The sequence below is a fragment of the Chroicocephalus ridibundus genome, chromosome 1 (genome assembly GCF_963924245.1).
Source record: "Chroicocephalus ridibundus chromosome 1, bChrRid1.1, whole genome shotgun sequence".
Classification (NCBI taxonomy): domain Eukaryota; kingdom Metazoa; phylum Chordata; class Aves; order Charadriiformes; family Laridae; genus Chroicocephalus; species Chroicocephalus ridibundus.
Window position 1 is genome coordinate 9,672,760 of NC_086284.1, and position 17,299 is coordinate 9,690,058.

General features: G+C 62.7%; 1 protein-coding gene across 2 annotated transcripts in view; it reads right to left on the bottom strand.

The window, feature by feature from the left end:
- Positions 1 to 43: 43 nt before the first annotated feature.
- PDE2A (phosphodiesterase 2A) overlaps positions 44 to 17,299 on the bottom strand; it is a 74,930-nt gene continuing 57,674 nt past the window's right edge. For both annotated transcript variants that reach the window (XM_063328006.1, XM_063328014.1), the window contains 26 exons: positions 15,695 to 15,750; positions 15,551 to 15,610; positions 15,302 to 15,461; positions 15,150 to 15,202; positions 14,519 to 14,593; positions 14,340 to 14,381; positions 14,172 to 14,240; positions 13,886 to 14,016; positions 13,547 to 13,658; positions 13,421 to 13,460; positions 10,529 to 10,592; positions 10,316 to 10,394; positions 10,015 to 10,192; positions 8,176 to 8,288; positions 7,473 to 7,550; positions 7,123 to 7,245; positions 6,851 to 6,921; positions 6,622 to 6,744; positions 6,430 to 6,517; positions 6,266 to 6,313; positions 6,064 to 6,138; positions 5,802 to 5,901; positions 5,506 to 5,618; positions 5,181 to 5,219; positions 4,609 to 4,715; positions 44 to 4,382 (listed from right to left, as the gene is read on the bottom strand). In XM_063328006.1, the coding sequence (XP_063184076.1) occupies positions 4,160 to 4,382; positions 4,609 to 4,715; positions 5,181 to 5,219; positions 5,506 to 5,618; positions 5,802 to 5,901; positions 6,064 to 6,138; positions 6,266 to 6,313; positions 6,430 to 6,517; positions 6,622 to 6,744; positions 6,851 to 6,921; positions 7,123 to 7,245; positions 7,473 to 7,550; positions 8,176 to 8,288; positions 10,015 to 10,192; positions 10,316 to 10,394; positions 10,529 to 10,592; positions 13,421 to 13,460; positions 13,547 to 13,658; positions 13,886 to 14,016; positions 14,172 to 14,240; positions 14,340 to 14,381; positions 14,519 to 14,593; positions 15,150 to 15,202; positions 15,302 to 15,461; positions 15,551 to 15,610; positions 15,695 to 15,750 (2,420 nt within the window). In that variant the 3' untranslated portion in view covers positions 44 to 4,159. The remainder of the gene's footprint in view (positions 4,383 to 4,608; positions 4,716 to 5,180; positions 5,220 to 5,505; positions 5,619 to 5,801; positions 5,902 to 6,063; positions 6,139 to 6,265; positions 6,314 to 6,429; positions 6,518 to 6,621; positions 6,745 to 6,850; positions 6,922 to 7,122; positions 7,246 to 7,472; positions 7,551 to 8,175; positions 8,289 to 10,014; positions 10,193 to 10,315; positions 10,395 to 10,528; positions 10,593 to 13,420; positions 13,461 to 13,546; positions 13,659 to 13,885; positions 14,017 to 14,171; positions 14,241 to 14,339; positions 14,382 to 14,518; positions 14,594 to 15,149; positions 15,203 to 15,301; positions 15,462 to 15,550; positions 15,611 to 15,694; positions 15,751 to 17,299) is intronic.

Here is a 17,299-nt window from a genome sequence, read left to right on the forward strand (position 1 = left end):
CTCCAGGAGACCCGACATGAGGCACCCACTGACCCTCCGCGGGGAGATCGACGTATGAAATTTATTTAGGAAAACCAAACCCACCAGAAAAAAAAATAATAAAGAAGGAGAAGAAGGAGGAGTAGAAGAAGAAGACCGAGGAGGAGGACGAGGAGGAGGAGAACAAGAAGAAGAAGAAGAAGGAGGAGAAGGAGGAGGAGAAGAAGAAGAGGGAGAAGGAGAAGAAAAAGAAGGAGAAGAGAAAGGAGAAGAAGAAGAAGGAGGAGGAGGAGAAGAAGAAGAAGGAGGAGAAGGAGGAGAAGAAGAAGAGGAAGGAGAAGAAAAAAGGAGAAGAAGGAGGAGGAGAAGAAGAAGGAGGAGGAGAAGATGAAGAAAGAAGAAGAGGAAGAAGAAAAAGGAGAAGAAGGAGGAGGGGGAGGAGAAGCAGGAGAAGGAGGAGGGAAAAAGGTGAAGAAGAAAGGAGAAGAAGGAGAAGAAGAAGGAGGAGGAGGAGAAGAAGGAGGAGGAGAAGGAGAAGAAGAAGGAGGAGGAGAAGGAGAAGAAGAAGAGGAAGAAGAAGGAGAAGAAAAGGGAGAAGAAGGAGGAGAAGCAGAAGAGGAGGAAGAAGAAGAAGAAGAAGAAGAAGAGGAAGAGGAAGAAGAAGAAGAAGAAGAAGAAGAAGAAGAAGAAGGAGAAGAAGAAGAAGAAGGAGAAGAGTTGTCTCCTCCTTGGGCTCTGACGGAGCCCAGAACAACCAGCGCGGCGAGAGGGGGAGACAGAGAAGCTGGAGGAGGTTTTGCACGGCCGCGCACGCCCGGGCACCCGCGTGGGCGAGCGGGGCTGGGTGCCGGCCGCGCTCCCCAGTATCCATGGGGGTATGTACAGGGGCGGGAGCCGGGAAAGCATCGACCACCTACTCACACCAGCGGCGGGGGCTGGAAAAGTGGGATACAGCTGGGAAACGGGCATCCCTGCGTGGTACCCTGTACGCGGCACCCCAGTGCAGGACCCAACCCGCATTCATCGGCACCAGCGAGACCCCCACATGGCCAGGCCCCCCCCCCCAGCTTGGCACCAGGCTACAGGTACCAGTTGGGAGTGGTGGAGCCCATTGGCACGTTGGTGGCACGGCCAGCATCACGCCGGGGATGGAGCCCATTGGCATGGTGGTGGCATGGCCAGCATCACGCCGGGGATGGAGCCCATTGGCACGTTGGTGGCACGGCCAGCATCACGCCGGGGATGGAGTGATGCAGTTTCTCCCCTGATGGAGTGATGCAGATCCTCCTCTCGCAGTTTGGGGGTTTGCTGCCTTCTGGGACCGTCCCTGCCCCACCTCGTGGCATGGGGAGGGGGGAGAAGGGTTTGAAGGCCGGGGGGGGGGGGGTCTCATAGGCGAAGCCATGGGCCAGCAGCCAGACACGGTCACCGGGCGCATCCTACCGGGGTTTGGGCAAAGCGTCTCGCTAAAGGCATCTCCGAGTAGGTAAGGCAAAAGGAATTCAGTTCACTTCGTCCTGGGGAGCAGCTTGGCTTTGGGGTGTCCCCGTTGCTCCCGCAGACACACGTGCTCCGCGTACCCCGAGAAGTGTCGCTTCCAGACGAGACGACGAGAGGAGCGGCTGCCCTGTAGCCCAGATCCGGGAGGGAGCCATCACGCCATGCTGTGGGGACCCGCTGCGGCATCGCCGGGGCTCAGCGCAGGGATGGTGCCGTGGGATGCTGTGGTGGAGCGGGGATGGGGTGGCGAATGGCCCCATGGCTGCACCCGGGCTGCCCTTGACCCTGGTGGGACCAACCCTGGTGGGACCAACTCTGGTGGGACCAACCCCAATGGGACTGACCCCGGTGGGACCGATGCTGGTAGGGCTGACACTGGTGGGACTGACTTTGGTGGGACCAACCCCAATGGGACTGACCCTGGTGGGACCGGCCCTGGTGGGACCAACCCTGGTGGGATCGAACCCCAGTGGGACCAACCTTGGCAGCACCAGGATTTCACCGTGCCACTTCCATCACCTTCCCCTGCCGTGATGGTGAACCCACCAGCTCCCATGAGCCGGGTGATGCAGCCAGGCGGGGCTCAGCACCCACCCTCATCCCCGAACCACTCCCTTTGGCTCAACCCCGGCAAGGCGAGCTGCTCACCAGGGCTCACCCTGCCCTGGTCCCCCTGCTCATGGGTGTTTCGGGTGGCTTTGGTTGGGGTGACAAAGACCTGGGTCATGCACAGCTGGAAGGACCATGCTGGTTGAGCAGAGCCCCCGGGGCTGAGGGGGTCCACACATGTTGGGTTGTGAGACTGGAGGGACCATGGGGAGTCCGGCATAGTCCATGCATGGTGGTCTGTATGACCAGAGGGACCATGGGAGGATGGCAGGGTCCATGAACGGTGGTCGGTAGGACAAGAGGGACCACAGGCGGCCATCACCATCCATGCATGGTGGTCAGTAGGATCAGAAGGACCACAGGAGGATGTCAGGGTCTATGCACAGTGGTTGGTAAAACAGGATAGACCACAGGTGGCCATCACCAGCCATGCATGGTGGTCTGTAGGACCAGAGGGACCATAGGAGGATGGCAGGGTCCATGCGTGGCAGTCAGCAGGGCAGGAAGGATGGTGGGAAACCAGCAGGGTCCATGCATGGACAGAGGGACTGCAGAGAGACCAGTGGGATCCATGCATGGTGCTCAGTAGGACCGGAGGGACTGCAGGAGGCCATCACTGTCCATGCATGGTGGTCTGTAGGACCAGAGGAACCACAGGAGGCCATCACAGGAGGTCCATGGGAGGATGGTGAGATCCATGCATGGCAGTCAGCGGGACAAGAGGGACCAAAGGAGGATGGCAGGATCCATGCATGGCAGTTGATGGGACCAGAAGGACCACAAGAGATCATCAGGGTTCATGCATGGTGCACTGGAGGACCAGAGGGACCACAGGAAACCATCAAGGTCTATGCATGGTGGCCTGCAGGATCAGAGGGGCCATGGGACACTGGTAGGGTCAATGCATGGCAGTCAACAGGATTGGAGGGACCACAGGAGACCATCAGGGTCCATGCATGGTGGTCTGTAGGACCAGAGGGACCACAGGAGACCATCAGGGTCCACGCAGGTTGGTCAGTATGGCAGACATCGTGAAGCCACTGCGAGCTGGGGATGCTCATGGACAAGTTGGTCACCGGTGCAGCCGCTGGCAGAGAGGAGGCTCCTGGGTGGACACCACAGTACCAAGCCAGAGAAACACCCATGTGCTGGGGACAAGGTGGGGACACGGTGGGGACCGGACTCGCTGCAGTGTCCCTGTGGGAGCGCAGGCCCCCCGGTACGTGCAAGCCAGGAGCAGGACACCCCCCCGGCCCTGGCGCGCCTGTAGCCCTTGCAGGGGACGTGGCCTCGTGGGACAGGGCTGGGACGAGGGACACGAGTCCTTCATGTCTGGGGGTCCCGGAGGGGGACATTTAACCAAGGGATGCTGGGCGGGAGCTGGTTCTCCAGCGTGGGTGGGGTCCGGTCTGGTGGGATCCAGCAGAGCATCCCCGTGGCCATCCCGCTCCGGGTGCCTCTTCCCTTCTCCAGCCGGGGCCTCCTTCCGTGGGCCTGATCCTGACCCCTCTGTCCTCAGCCTCCTCTCCCACAGCCCCATGTCCCCCTCTGAGGTCCCCACGCACCCCCTGCAGCCCACCCCCACCAGCACTCCCACTGCCCCTCACCGTCCTGCCCCATGCCGTCCCCCTCCGTGCTGCTGACCCCACCAGACCCAGTTCAGGGGGACGACCCCTCTGGGGGTGCTTCCACCAAGGACACCGTCCCCATTGTCACCCCGCGGGGACAGGACCTGCAGCCTTAAGGCAATTTAAAGCACATCCATCCCCCCAGCCCCGTGGTGGCCCTCCCCACTCCCTGGTGACCCTGGCCACCAAGGCAAGAGTCCCAGCAAAGAGGGGTCTGGGGGCCACCGGGTGGAGGGGACACCCGAATCCCTGCCCTGGAAGGAGGGGACAGTCACCCACCGGTGGGGGAAGGACCGACAGCGGGTGCTGGCAGGGCGCAGACCTCACCGCGGTGGTCCAGAGTCACTGATGTCCCCCCAAACCTCCTCCCGAGGGGCTGGGGGGGACAAGGGTTGGGGATGCTCCTGGTCCCCCCCCCCCACCTCCCCACCCCATGGCCCCCATCACTCGGCCCCCGCCTCGGGCTGCCCCCCCTCGGGCTCCAGGCAGCCGTTGAGCTGGGGGTCGGGGGCCTGCGGGTCGTATTCTTCATCCAGAAAGTCCAGGGAGTTGTTACTGGGCAAACCCCGGATGGTGAATTTGTGGGAGACCTTGGTCCACTGCTCCCGGTTACTGGCCACCCTCTCGTAGAGCTCCGCCGCTTTGGGGAAGAGGTCCTGCAGCAACCTGGCGGGTGGGGGGGGGAGACCCCATCAGCACCCCCTCAGTTGGGTGCAATCCTGCTCCCCACCTCCCCGCTGCTTGGAAACCCACCACCACCACCACCACCATCTACAAGACCCCCCAGCCCTGCACCCCCCCATCCCACCCTGGCATGGTAAAGTGGGGGGGGGGGTGGGGGGGTGATAGGAAAGCCCCCCCCCCCCCCCCGATGCCAGCCCTGGGGGCTCACTTGTAGATGGGCATGGCGATGTGCTCCATGAAGCTGATCTGCAGCTCGGGGATGTAGGCTTTCTCCCGGTCCATCATCTCCAGCGGGCGGTTGCCCATGGCCTTCTCCTGTGGCAGTGGCAAGTGGGGGGGTCAATGCTGGTGGCCATCCCCATCCCACCCCATTTCCATCCCCATCCCATCCCCATCCCATCCCATCCCCATCCCATCTCCACCCTATCCCTTCCTCTTCCCCATCCCATCCCCATCCCACCCCGTTCTCATCCCATCTCCAACCCATCCCATCTCCATCCACATCCCCATCCCCATCTCCATCCCATCCCAGTCTTCATCCCTTCCTCATCCCCATCCCATCCCATCCCATATCTATCCCATCCCCATCCCACCCCCATCTCTATCCCATCCCCATCCCATCCCCATCCCTTCCTCATCCCCATCCCATCCCACCTCCATCCCATCCCCATTCCCAGGCCAAACCTCCCTGCCTATGTCCCCCTCCCCACCAACCTCATCCAAGCCCTCCCAAGAGCGTTGGCCAAGACCAACCTTGCACCAAGCCCTGGGGCTACCTACCAGGTCACCCTGGGAGAAGAACTCCTTGTAGATCAGCTCCTGCAAGGGACAGGCTGTCAGTGAGGGGGGGGTGCATGCCTTGGGTGACCCCCCTCCACGCCCCACCTGCCCTCCAGGCCCCTCTCAACGGCTGCAGGAGAATGGCTCTGCATGGGGAGCTGCTGGGTGGTCTGGGGGGTCCCTGCATGGAGGGACCGCCTCCATGGGGCACAATGCCACTGCAGGATGCTGGTCCCCGGCACCTGGGGACACAGGGGTGTCCCAGGGGGGGCGGTGGGTGGTGGGGTGGCATTTGGGGGGGTTAGCCCCACGGCGTGGCACTCACCGCGATCTTCCTGGTGGTCTTCCAGCCCTTGGTCTGGTCGGAGAGGTCGCAGGACGTCATGAGCAGGCAGAGCAAAAGGCTGCGGTGCTGCTTGTTCTTGGGGTCGTAGCCCACTGCCGGGCAGGGAGGGGGGCAGGGGTTGGGGTGGGGGGGCTCGGGAAGGAGCCCCACAACCCCCATCACCCCCCAACACGAGGACTTTGAGGACATCCAGGACCTGCCATGCCACCTCCCAGCTTTGGCGGGATGAGTTCCCACCACCCCACCACCCCCACCCCCAGGGGCAGGAGCTTCACCTTCTGCCATCTTCTGGAGGTCCTTGAAGATGCGCAAGTGGTGGGCCAGGTCGGTGGCCAAGATGATGTCCCTCATGAGGTCCAGCATGCGCTGGTAGTCCTGCGGGGGGGGGTGGTGTCATCAGCTCCGTGCCCCTGCCAAGCCCTACATCCCAAGGGCCGGAACCAGGGATGGGGAGCTGGGGGTCCAAGAGGGGATGAAGGGGCTCAGCCCGGGCATGGAGGGGGTGGCATGGGAGAGGTACCAAGGCTGGGGGCTCACCTTGCGGGAGAAGTGGTCAAAGATGTTGCAGCCCTGGCTGTTGAGGATGGCGATGGCTTGAGCGAAGTGGTGCCTCTGCGGGAGACGCCGGGGACCGTGGGTGCGGGCAGGGTGCAGGCAGGGGGCAGGCAGGGGTGCTGCCCCCCAGCCCAAGGACCGGCGAGATGGACAGGGGGAGGTTTTGGAAGGGTGGGGATCTTACCTCCATGACGGAACCCTCCGAGCTGTACAGCGCGGCCAGGACTGATTTCTGCAAGGCAGAGCGGCCGGAGTCACAGAGTTATGGTGGTGAAGACCCTCCCCCCGGCGCCATCCCAGTGCCCGTCCCCCCCACCCATACATGTCCCAGCGCTGGGCTCGGCTCACCGAGGCCACCTGGAAGGAGTTATTAGTGCCTCTGTGGTCCAGGTCGTGGCACATGCAGGAGATGAAGAGGGCAAAGATCTCGATGTCCCTGGCGGGGGGAAAGGAGGGAAACTGAGGCAGGCAGGAGGGCAGGGAGCACCCTGGTGGGGCCGGGGGGATGGGGACAGGGACAGGGATGGTGCCTGGCCTTACTCCAGGTAGTTGACCAGCTCCAGGTTCTTGTAGAGCAAGTAGCAGAAGTGGGAGACGGAGAAGGCATGCATCCAGTTGTGGTAGGGGGGGTCGCGGTAGCCCTTCTTCACCATCAGGCAGAACCTGGCGGGGGTGACGGGGACATGAGTAGGGGGGTTTTGCCCCTCCGGGGACCCCCACTTACCCAGGGGTCCCATAGGTGACCATGGGGACAGGGACGGGGACCCACCTGGTGAGCGTCTGGCGGTCCATCTTGTAGTTGTTGATGAAGTTCATGTCCTGCAGCATGCTCAGGATGGCCTGCGGAGGGGACAGGGTGGGTGGCAGGGGGGTGACAATGCCCAGCAGGGTCCTCCCTGTGCCACCCCTGCCTGGGTGATGCTCGGGGTGCAGCCACGTCCCCCCATCCTAGCCCCCCACCACCCTGGGGTTGGGGTAGACAACCTGACCGAGGGCAGGTAGGGGACAGTCGCAGCTGGGGACCGTCCCCGTCATCCTCACCATGGAGGTGTCGTCCTCGGGCAGCGAGCGCGGGGTGTAGGTGAAGCTGGCGAAGTTGGGGTCGATGGTTGACACGGGCTGGATGCCCTCGCTCAGCAGCTTGGTGTACTCGTCGTCCGACACCTGCGGGAGCCATTGTCAGTGGCCCACGCTGTGACCAGGTTCCCAGTGTGTCCCCAAGCTGTCCCCTGGGCCACATCAGCTCCATGGAGAGCAGAGAGCCCCGGTTTGTCACCGCCACCCCACCGCGCCACCACCATGGGGTGGAGTGTGGGGGCACCATGCTGGCAGTGGGGGTGCCAGCTCATGTCCCTGTCCCTGTCCCTGTCACCGTCTCCGTGCCACCTCACCTTCATGTGGTACATCATCATCTCGTTGGCCAGGTGGCTGCGGTACTGCGCCTCGTTCACCTTCTTGTAGAGCAGCGACTGCGGGGCAGGATGGGGGTATGGGAGTGCCGGGGGTGGGCAGACCCCTCCCAAACCCTGAAACATCCCTGTTCCCCGTGTGTGCCCTCCCCATCCCATCCCATCCCATCCCATCCCATCCCCATCCCATGCCATCCCACCCCATCCCCTTCCCATCCCATCTCCATCTCCAACTCCATCTCCATCCCATCCCACCCCATCCCCGTCCCCATCCCAACCCCAATCCCATCCCACTCCATCCCCATCCCATCCCCATCCCCATCCTATCCCATCTCCATCCCATCCCCTTCTCCATCCCATCCCATCTCCATCCCGTCCCCATCTCCATCCCCATCCCATCCCTTCCTCATTCCCATCCCCATCCCACCCCCATCCCAATCCCCACCCTCATCCTCATCCCATCCCATCCCCATCCCATTGTATCCTATCCCATCCCCATCCCATCCCTATCCCATTGCATCCCATCCCATCCCTATTCCCCATCCCATTGCCACCACCACTTGTCCCCAAGGAACAGGGACCGCACACACGTCCCTCCGTCCCTCTGTGCTGTGGCCAGCTGTGGGGCAGAGCGGTGGGGTCCCCCTCGCCCCCCCACCCCGGGTTGGGCCCCCCGGGTGCATACGTGGGCGATGCTGATGCCGCAGTAGATGGAGAAGGCGGTGGCCAAGTCCTCGTCGAACTTGCTGAACCAGGGGCCGTTGATCTTGTTGACCAGCTCCGCCACCCCGATGACCTCTGGGAGCAGAGTTGGGGGGATAGGGGACAGGATCAGGCCCCTGTGCTGGGGACAGGATCGTGCCTATGTGCTGGGGACAGTGCTGTGTCTGTCCATGGGGGGACAGGAGCATGCCCAGGGACAGTGCTGTGCCTGTGTGCTGGGGACAGGATTGTGCCCATGTGCTGGGGACAGTGCTGTGCCCGTGTAGTGAGGGACAGGATCGTGCCCACGTGCTGGGGACAGCAGTGTGCCTGTGTGCTGGGGACCGGATGGTGCCCAGATGCTGGGGACAGGATTGTGCCCGTGTTCTACGGCCATACCACCCTGAGAACACCCCATCTCGTCTGATCTTGGAAGCTGTGATTCTGGGGACAGGGTCGTGCCCACATAACAGGGTCAGCATCGTGTCCATGGGACGGGGACAGGATTGTGCCCATGTACTGGGGACATCGCTGTGTCTGTCTGCAGTGGGACAGGATCACACCCAGGGACAGTGCTGTGCCCCTGTGCTGGGGACAGGATGGTGCCCACATGCTGGGGACAGTGCTGTGTCTGTCTGTGGGGGGACAGGATCGGGCCCAGGTGCCCAGAGACAGCGCTGTGCCCGTGTGCTGGGGACAGGATGGTGCCCAGATGCTGGGGACAGGATGGTGCCCACATGCTGGGGACAGTGCTGGGTCTGTCTGTGGGGGGACAGGATTGCGCCCAAGTGCCCAGGGACAATGCTGTGCCTGTGTGCTGGGGACAGGATGGTGCCCAGATGCTGGGGACAGGATTGTGCCCGTGTTCTGGGAACCGGATCGTGCCCACGTACTGGGGACATCGCTGTGTCTGCCTGCGGTGGGACAGGATCACACCCAGGGACAGTGCTGTGCCCCTGTGCTGGGGACAGGATGGTGCCCAGATGCTGGGGACAGTATCATGCCCATGTTCTGGGGACAGGATGGTGCCCACATGCTGGGGACAGTGCTGTGTCTGTCTGTGGGGGGACAGGATCGGGCCCAGGTGTCCAGGGACGGCGCTGTGCCCCTGTGCTGGGGATAGGATGGTGCCCAGATGCTGGGGACAGGATCGTGCCCACATGCTGGGGACAGTGCTGGGTCTGTCTGTGGGGGGACAGGATCGTGCCCAAGTGCCCAGGGACAATGCTGTGCCTGTGTGCTGGGGACAGGATGGTGCCCAGATGCTGGGGACAGGATTGTGCCCGTGTTCTGGGAACCGGATCATGCCCACGTACTGGGGACATCGTTGTGTCTGCCTGCGGTGGGACAGGATCACACCCAGGGACAGTGCTGTGCCCCTGTGCTGGGGACAGGATGGTGCCCAGATGCTGGGGACAGTATCATGCCCATGTTCTGGGGACAGGATCGTGCCCACGTGCTGGGGACAGTGCTGTGTCTGTCTGTGGGGGGACAGGATCGGGCCCAGGTGCCCAGGGACAGCGCTGTGCCCCTGTGCTGGGGACAGGATGGTGCCCAGATGCTGGGGACAGGATCGTGCCCATGTGCTGGGGACAGTGCTGGGTCTGTCTGTGGGGGGACAGGATTGCGCCCAAGTGCCCAGGGACAGCGCTGTGCCCCTGTGCTGGGGACAGGATGGTGCCCACGTGTTGGGGTCAGGATGGTGCCCGAGTACCAGGAACAGGCTTCCCGTCGGAAGCACACCAAGTTTTGGGACCCGGTGCCACCTCCACGCGCTGGGGGACGGCGTGGCCCCTTGGGTGACAACCCCGCGTCCCCTCACCCTGGCTCTCGTTCTTGATGGGGAAGCAGAGGATGTTGCGGGTGCGGAAGCCGGTGCTGTCGTCCACCCCGCGGTAGAAGAGCGGGTGGGAGTAGGCGTCCTTGATGTTCAGGATCTTGCCCGTGGTGGCCACATGGCCAGCGATGCCTTGGTCCGCGGGGATGCGGATCTCGTAGCTCTGGGGGTAAGAAAGGATGGGGGGGGCGGGGGGGGATGTCACCCCCATGTGTGTCATCCCCCCCCCCCCCCCCCACTTAGGATTCTCCCCCAAAAGTCCTTCCTCTGGCCCCCCCGCGCTCACCTCGTCGTCCACCACGCCGCCGTCGAAGACCTTGGCCACCAGCTCGTGGCTGAGGCGGTCCAGCAGGAAGACGGAGCAGCTGCAAGAGATGCCACCACCCCGCTCGCACCCACGGGGCTCCCACCACCCCCTCAGCACCCCCCCACCCCCGGTGCACACTTATGTGTCGCCGTGTCCCCCACCCACCCGCCCACGCCGGGGTCACCCACTCACATCTCGGCGTTGCTGAGGTTTCGGGCCTCGGTGATGATCTCCTGCAGCAGGACCGAGACGTCGTCTGGGGAAGGGGGGGGAAGAGGGTGAGGGACCCCCCCCCGCGACCGCCCGCCTGGGCTGCCCCACTCGTGCGATGAAAGCAGGGGGGGCTCAGCCGGCACCGCACGGCAAGGCGGGGGCGGGGGGGTGGGCACAACGGGCTGGGGAGCGCAGGGGGAGCGGGCTGCACGGAGCGTGGGCACGCGTGTGCAGGCGTGTGCGTAGGCACGTGTGCATCCACATGTGTGCCTGCGTGTGCAGGCATGCAGGCGTGTGTGTATGCACATGTGCGTGTGTGTGCAGGCGTGCATGTGTGTGTATGCACATGTACATGCGTGTGCGGGCATGTGTGTATTCACATGTGCATATATGTGCAGGCGTGCAGGCGCGTGTGTATGCACATGTGCAGGTGTGCGTCGTGTGTGCATGCATGTGCAGGCATGCAGGATTATATGCACATGTGCAGGCATGTGTATGTACTTGTGCATGCATGTGCAGGCATGCAGGCATGTGTCTATGCACATGTGTATGCGTGTGCAGGCGTGCATGTGTGTGTATGCACACGTGCATGCGTGTCCAGGTGTGCAGGCATGTGTATGCACATGTACATGTGTGTGCAGGCGTGGATGTGTGTGTATGCACATGTGCATGCATGTTCAGACGTGCATGTGTGTGCATGTGTATACAGGCATGCATGCGTGTGTATATACACATGTGCATGTGTGCGTGTGCATACACGTGTGTGCATGAATGTGCAGGCGTGCAGACATGTGTATGCACATGTACATGCATGTGCAGGCGTGCAGGCGTGTGTATGCACTTGTGCATGCGTGTCCAGGTGTGCAGGCATGTGTGTATGCACATGTGCATGTGTGTGCAGGCGTGCATGTGCATAAATGCACGTGCATGTGTGTGCAGGCGTGCACGTGTGTGCATGTGTGTGCAGGCGTGCGTGTGCATGCACGTGTGTGCATGCATCTGCAGGCATGCAGGCATGTGTATGCACATGTGCATTCATGTGCAGGCGTGCAGGCGTGTGTATGCACTTGTGCATGCATGTGCAGGCATGTGTGTATGCACGTGTGCATGCATGCACAGGCCTGCATGTGCATACACGTGTGTGCATGCATGTGCAGGCGTGCACATGTGTGCATGTGTGTGCAAGCATGCATGCATGTGTGTATACACTTGTGCATGTATGTGCAGGCGTGCGTGTGCATACACGTGTGTGCATGTGTGTGCAGACGTGCAGGCGTGTGTGTGTATGCACACATACATGCATGTGCAGGCGTGCATGTGTGCATATACACGTGTGCATATGTGTGCAGGTGTGTGTGTGCATGCACGTGTGTGCCTGTGTGTGCAGCCGTGCATGTGTGTGCAGGCGTGTGTGTATACACATGTACATGTGTTTGCAGGTGTGCATGTGCATACACGTGTGTGCGTGCGTGTGCAAGTGTGCAGGTGTGTGTGTATGCACACGTGCATGCATGTGCAGGCAGGCACGCAGGTGTGCGCATGCACATGTGCACATGTGTGCAGGCGTGTGTGCATACAAATGTGTGCACGTGCGCCTGCACATGTGTGCATGTGTGTGTGTGCACGCGTGTGTGGGTGCATGTGTGTGCCTGTGCATGTGTGTGTTCATGCGCACGTGTGTGTGTGTATGCATGTGTGTGCATGTGCCTGCATGTGTGCATCTGCGCATGTGCATGCGTTTCGGGGGGGGGGGGTGGTGTGTCTGCATGTGCGTGCGCATGCATGTGCATGTGTGCATATGTGCATGCGTGCACATGGAGCAGTGACGCCGCTTGTGTAAGCAGGGCCACAGCACACGCGGCGCAGCAGGGTGCTTGTGTGTGGTGCACGGCAGCTGCGCGGCGGGGGTGTGTGCAGCAGTGCGTGTGCTCCTGCAGCAGCGTGCGTGTGTGCTCGGCTGTGCAGGGGTGCACGTGTGTGTGTGTGTGTCTGCAGGGGTGCATGCGCGTGCGCAGCAACGCAGGCTTGCCCGCAGCACTGCGTGTGCATGTAGCAGAATGTGTGCAGCACTGCGTGTGTGTGCGCAGCTGCGTGTGCGTGCAGCTGTGTGTGTGCGTGCACGCAGCAGCGCGTACCTGTGTGCAGCAATGTGTGTGCAGCACTGCATGCCTGCAGCAGTGCATACATGCGTGCAGCCGTGCATGTTGTGCGTGCAGCCGTGCATGTATGCAGCAGTGCGCACATGCCTGCAGCAGCGTGTGTGCACACAGCAGTACAGGCATGCAGCAGTGCATGCACATGTGCAGCAGTGTGTGTGCCTGCAGCAGTGCATGCATGCAGCCATGAGTGCATGCATGCAGGAACGGGTACATGTGTGCAGCGGTGTGTGCATGCAGGCAGCAGTATGTGCGTGCCTGCAGCAGTGCGTGCCTGCCGCAGTGTGTACATGTGCGCAGCAGTGTGTGCACGCCTGCAGCAGTACGTAGGTGCAGCAATGAGTGCATGCGTGCAGCAGTGCCCGCATGCAGCAGTGCATGCACACGTGCAGCAGCGTGTGTGCCTGCAGCAGCGCAGGCATGCAGCCGTGAGTTCATGCAGGCAGGAATGGGTACATGCATGTAGCAGTGTGTCTGTGCCTGCAGCAGCGCGTGTGCATGCAGCAGTACATGCATGCAGCAGTGCGTGCGTGCATGCAGGAATGGGCGCGTGCGTGCAGCAAATGCATGTGCGCCCACAGCGTTACGCGCACGGCAGCGCAGGGGACAAGGTCCCCACGGGCTGGGGACCCCCCTGCCACCGTTCCCCGGGGCTGCGCATGGCGGGGTCCGTCCCCCACCCAGGCCACGGGCGCTGCCTGCAGCGGCCACCTACCCAAGTGCGTGAAGAGGTTCTTCGCCACCTGCAGCAGGGCCTGGGGGGGACAGAGGGGGACGCCGTCAGTCACGGGGGGGGGGGACCACGCGCACGTGCGTGCCCCGGCGTGACGCGGGCGCTCACCTGGCACTCGCACTTCAGCTTCTGCTCCTTCTGGAAGGCCAAGGTGCTGGTGAGCACCGTGGAGGTGTAGCAGAAGCAGTGCTGGATCTTGTGCTCGTCCGCCTCCGTGTAGCTGGGGCGGGGGGGGACACGACGACATGACCCCACGGCAGGGGGGGACATGACACCTCTCAGTCCCCCGTCCCCGCTGGTCCCCACGCCACGCCTGCCCCCCGCTTTCACCGCGATGGAGATGCTCCATCACCCCCAAAGGCAGCCCCAACGTGGGGCAGAGGGGAAGGGGGTGGGGGACAGATCCGGTGTGTCTGTCCCCCGCCCCGAAGCAAAGCCACTCCTCACCTGTCCCCGCTCAGCTTGTTGAAGGCGCAGGCCAGTGCCACCACCTGGGAGGTGGCCCGGCTGATGACGGGGACGCAGAGCATGGAGGTGACCTCGCAGCCCAACATGCTGCTCAGCTGCTTGTGCTCCTCCTGCGGGGGCGGGGGGGCGAGATTGGGCAGGATTTTACCTCCAACAGCATCCCCCCCCCCCCACCGGGAGGCCCCGTGGGACACCGAGGAGGGGGGACAGCATGTCCCCGGGTGCAGGGAGGAGGGGACGGTCCCCATCCAAGGCTGGTACCCACCTCGCTGATGTCCTTCAAGGTGATGGACTTCTTGTCCTCCACCACCTGTCCCAGGCGCCCGAAGGTGAGCTGCGGGTGGAGGGGACGGGTGAGCCCGTGGGGACCTGCTGCCCACCCCCCCATCCAGTGTGTCCCCCCTCCCCGGGCACCCCCCCACCCCGCGCTCACCGAAAAGCTGATCTCCTCCTCGAGGACGCGGTCCCCCACCACCTGGAAGAGATGGAAGGGGGGGGTGAGCTGCCATGGGATGGCGGCCGAGCCCCCTGGGGGGTGTGCAACGGGACCCACTGGCCCCAACGGGGGGGGGGGGGGGTCGGGGTGGGGGGGATCAGCCCAGTGGCACCCACCTGGCAGAAGAGCTGGTGGTTGTCCTCGGAGACGAGCAGGAGGCAGCAGCAGAGCGACTGGGTCTCCTGCTTCAGCTGGGGGGGTGAGGATGGGGGTCAGCACCTCAGCCTGCCCCGACCCCCGCCAGGGACCCCTCCTCCGCGTCCCCCTGCCCAGGGCACCCCCACATGTGCACCAGGCGGCCCCCTAAACTTCTTCCCTGGGGCTGATCGGGTTCACTCTGGAGACTATTGATGGCGAGGGCAAGGGCAAGGCTGTTCCCTCTGGACACTACTGATGGCGAGAGCAAAGCTGTTCACTCTGGACACTACTGATGGCAGAGGCAAGGCTGTTCACTCTGGAGACTACTGAGGGTTGTGTACAGGACGCTAGGGAACAGGAGGGGGACCCATAGGTTCCCCCTCAGCGTTTGTGTGGCTACGGTGGCACTGTTAACTCTGGCGACTACTGATGGTTAGGACAAGGCTGTTCACCCTGGTCACCACTGATGGCTGCGCAGCTGATGCTTGAGGCTTTTCTTTACTTTGGGGGATTGTCTTCTTTTTTTGGGAAATAAAACGGGGTTCCCTGGTGTGTCCTGGAGCTGGGGGTGAGGGGGGGTGACGTGGGGGTGGGGGGGCGACTACTCACATAGTTGACGACCTTGAGCTGGAGCGAGGCGGCATCCAGGTCGTACAGCTCACCTGCGCGAGGGGCGAGAGCGGCGTGAGGGGCTCAGCCCCCCGGCTTCACCCTGCCCGTGTGTCCCCCCCGGTGTGTGTGTGTCCCCCTGCCAGCCTCACCGCAGAGCTGCAGGATCTTGCAGTCCAGGTCGCTGTAGCCGCTGTCGGGCGCCTTCTCGGGCTTGGCCAGGGAGTTCTGGGAGGAGCTGGTGGAGAGGCTGACCTGGGGCCAGGGCTGCAGCTTCTGCAGGGCTTGCAGGCGCCGGTACGCCACCAGGGTCTGCGAGGGACAAGGGACAGGAGGGATGGGGGACGGGGGTGGCAGGTCCCCCAGGTGGCAGGTCCCACGGCTGACCCAGGGTCACTCACGTGTCTCTCCAGCGCACGCAGGTTCTGCTCGTCCGAGTCACTCAGCTGGCCACAGTGTACCTGGGGGGGGGCTGTGGCATGAGGACCCCAGTGTCCAGGCCCTGTCCCTGTCCCCCAGAGCCTGGCACATGTCCCCACACTCACCAGGATGACGCACACCACGGCCCCGCTGTCCTTGTCCACCAGTGGGATGATGAGCACTGCAAGCCAGAGAGGGTTGATCCCGAGTGGGCACCGGGGAAACGCCGGGCTGTGACACTGAGCCCTCGGGGTCCATGTCCCCACCGTGTCCCCATGTGTCACCCACCCACCCACCTGGCCATCCATCCATCCTCCTATCCATAGAATCACAGAAGGGTTTGGGTGGGAAGGGACCTTTAAAGGCATCTAGTCCAACTTCTGCCCTGGGCAGGGACATCTTCAACTAGACCAGGTTGCTCAGAGCCCCATCCAACCCGGCCTGGAGTGTTTCCAGGGATGGGGCATCTCCCACCTCTCTGGGCAACCTGGACATCCATCCACTCACCCATCCATCCATCCATCCATCCATCCATCCATCCATCCATCCATCCATCCATCCATCTCCATGCCTACTTGTCTCCCAGGGACCCCTCAGTCCCAATATACCCCTGTCCCTCACCTCTCCATCCTGCTTCCATCCAGCTGTATGTGCACCCATCCACCCACCTGCATGCCATCTTGTCCCGTCCACCCACCCATCAGTCCGCCCACCCACCCACATACTGACTCTCCTGCCCATCTACCCACCCACCCATCCACCAAGACCCACCACCAACTCTCCAATCCATCCATTCACTCACCCACCCACCTACCAACTCTCACGCCCATCAACCAGCTCACCCATCAGCCGATCACCCACCCACCAAGCCATCCATCTACCCGCCCAAACATCCACCCACCCACCAACCCATCCACCTACTAGCCCATCCATCCACCCAGCCACCCACCCGTCCGTCCGTCCGTCCGTCCGTCCGTCCGTCCATCCATCCATCCATCCATCCATCCATCCACTGACCCACCCACCAACCCATCCATCTATGCACCCATCCATCTACCCACCCGTCCATCTACCCACTCATCCACCCACCAACCCATCCATCCACTCATCCAGCCACCCACCAATCCATCCATCCATCCATCCATCCATCCATCCATCCATCCATCCATCCATCCATCCATCCACCTACACACTCACCCACCCATCCACCCACCAATCCATCCACCCACCAACCCATTCACCCACCAACCCATCCATCCATCCAACCATCCATCCATCCATCCACCCGCCCACCCACCCACCCATCCATCCATCCACCCACCCATCCACCCACCCACCCACCCACCAACCCACCCACCAACCCATCCATCTACCCACCCAGCCAGCCACCCAGCCACCCACCTCCCAACCCATCCATCCATCCATCCATCCATCCATCCATCCATCCATCCATCCATCCACACACTCACCCACCCACCCACCAACCCATCCATCCACCCACCCATCCACCCACCCACCCACCCACCAACCCACCCACCAACCCATCCATCTACCCACCCAGCCAGCCACCCAGCCACCCACCTCCCAGCCCATCCATCCATCCATCCATCCATCCATCCATCCATCCATCCATCCATCCACACACTCACCCACACATCCACCCACCCACCAACCCATCCATCCATTCATCCACTTACCCATCCGTCCGTCCATCCATCCATCCATCCATC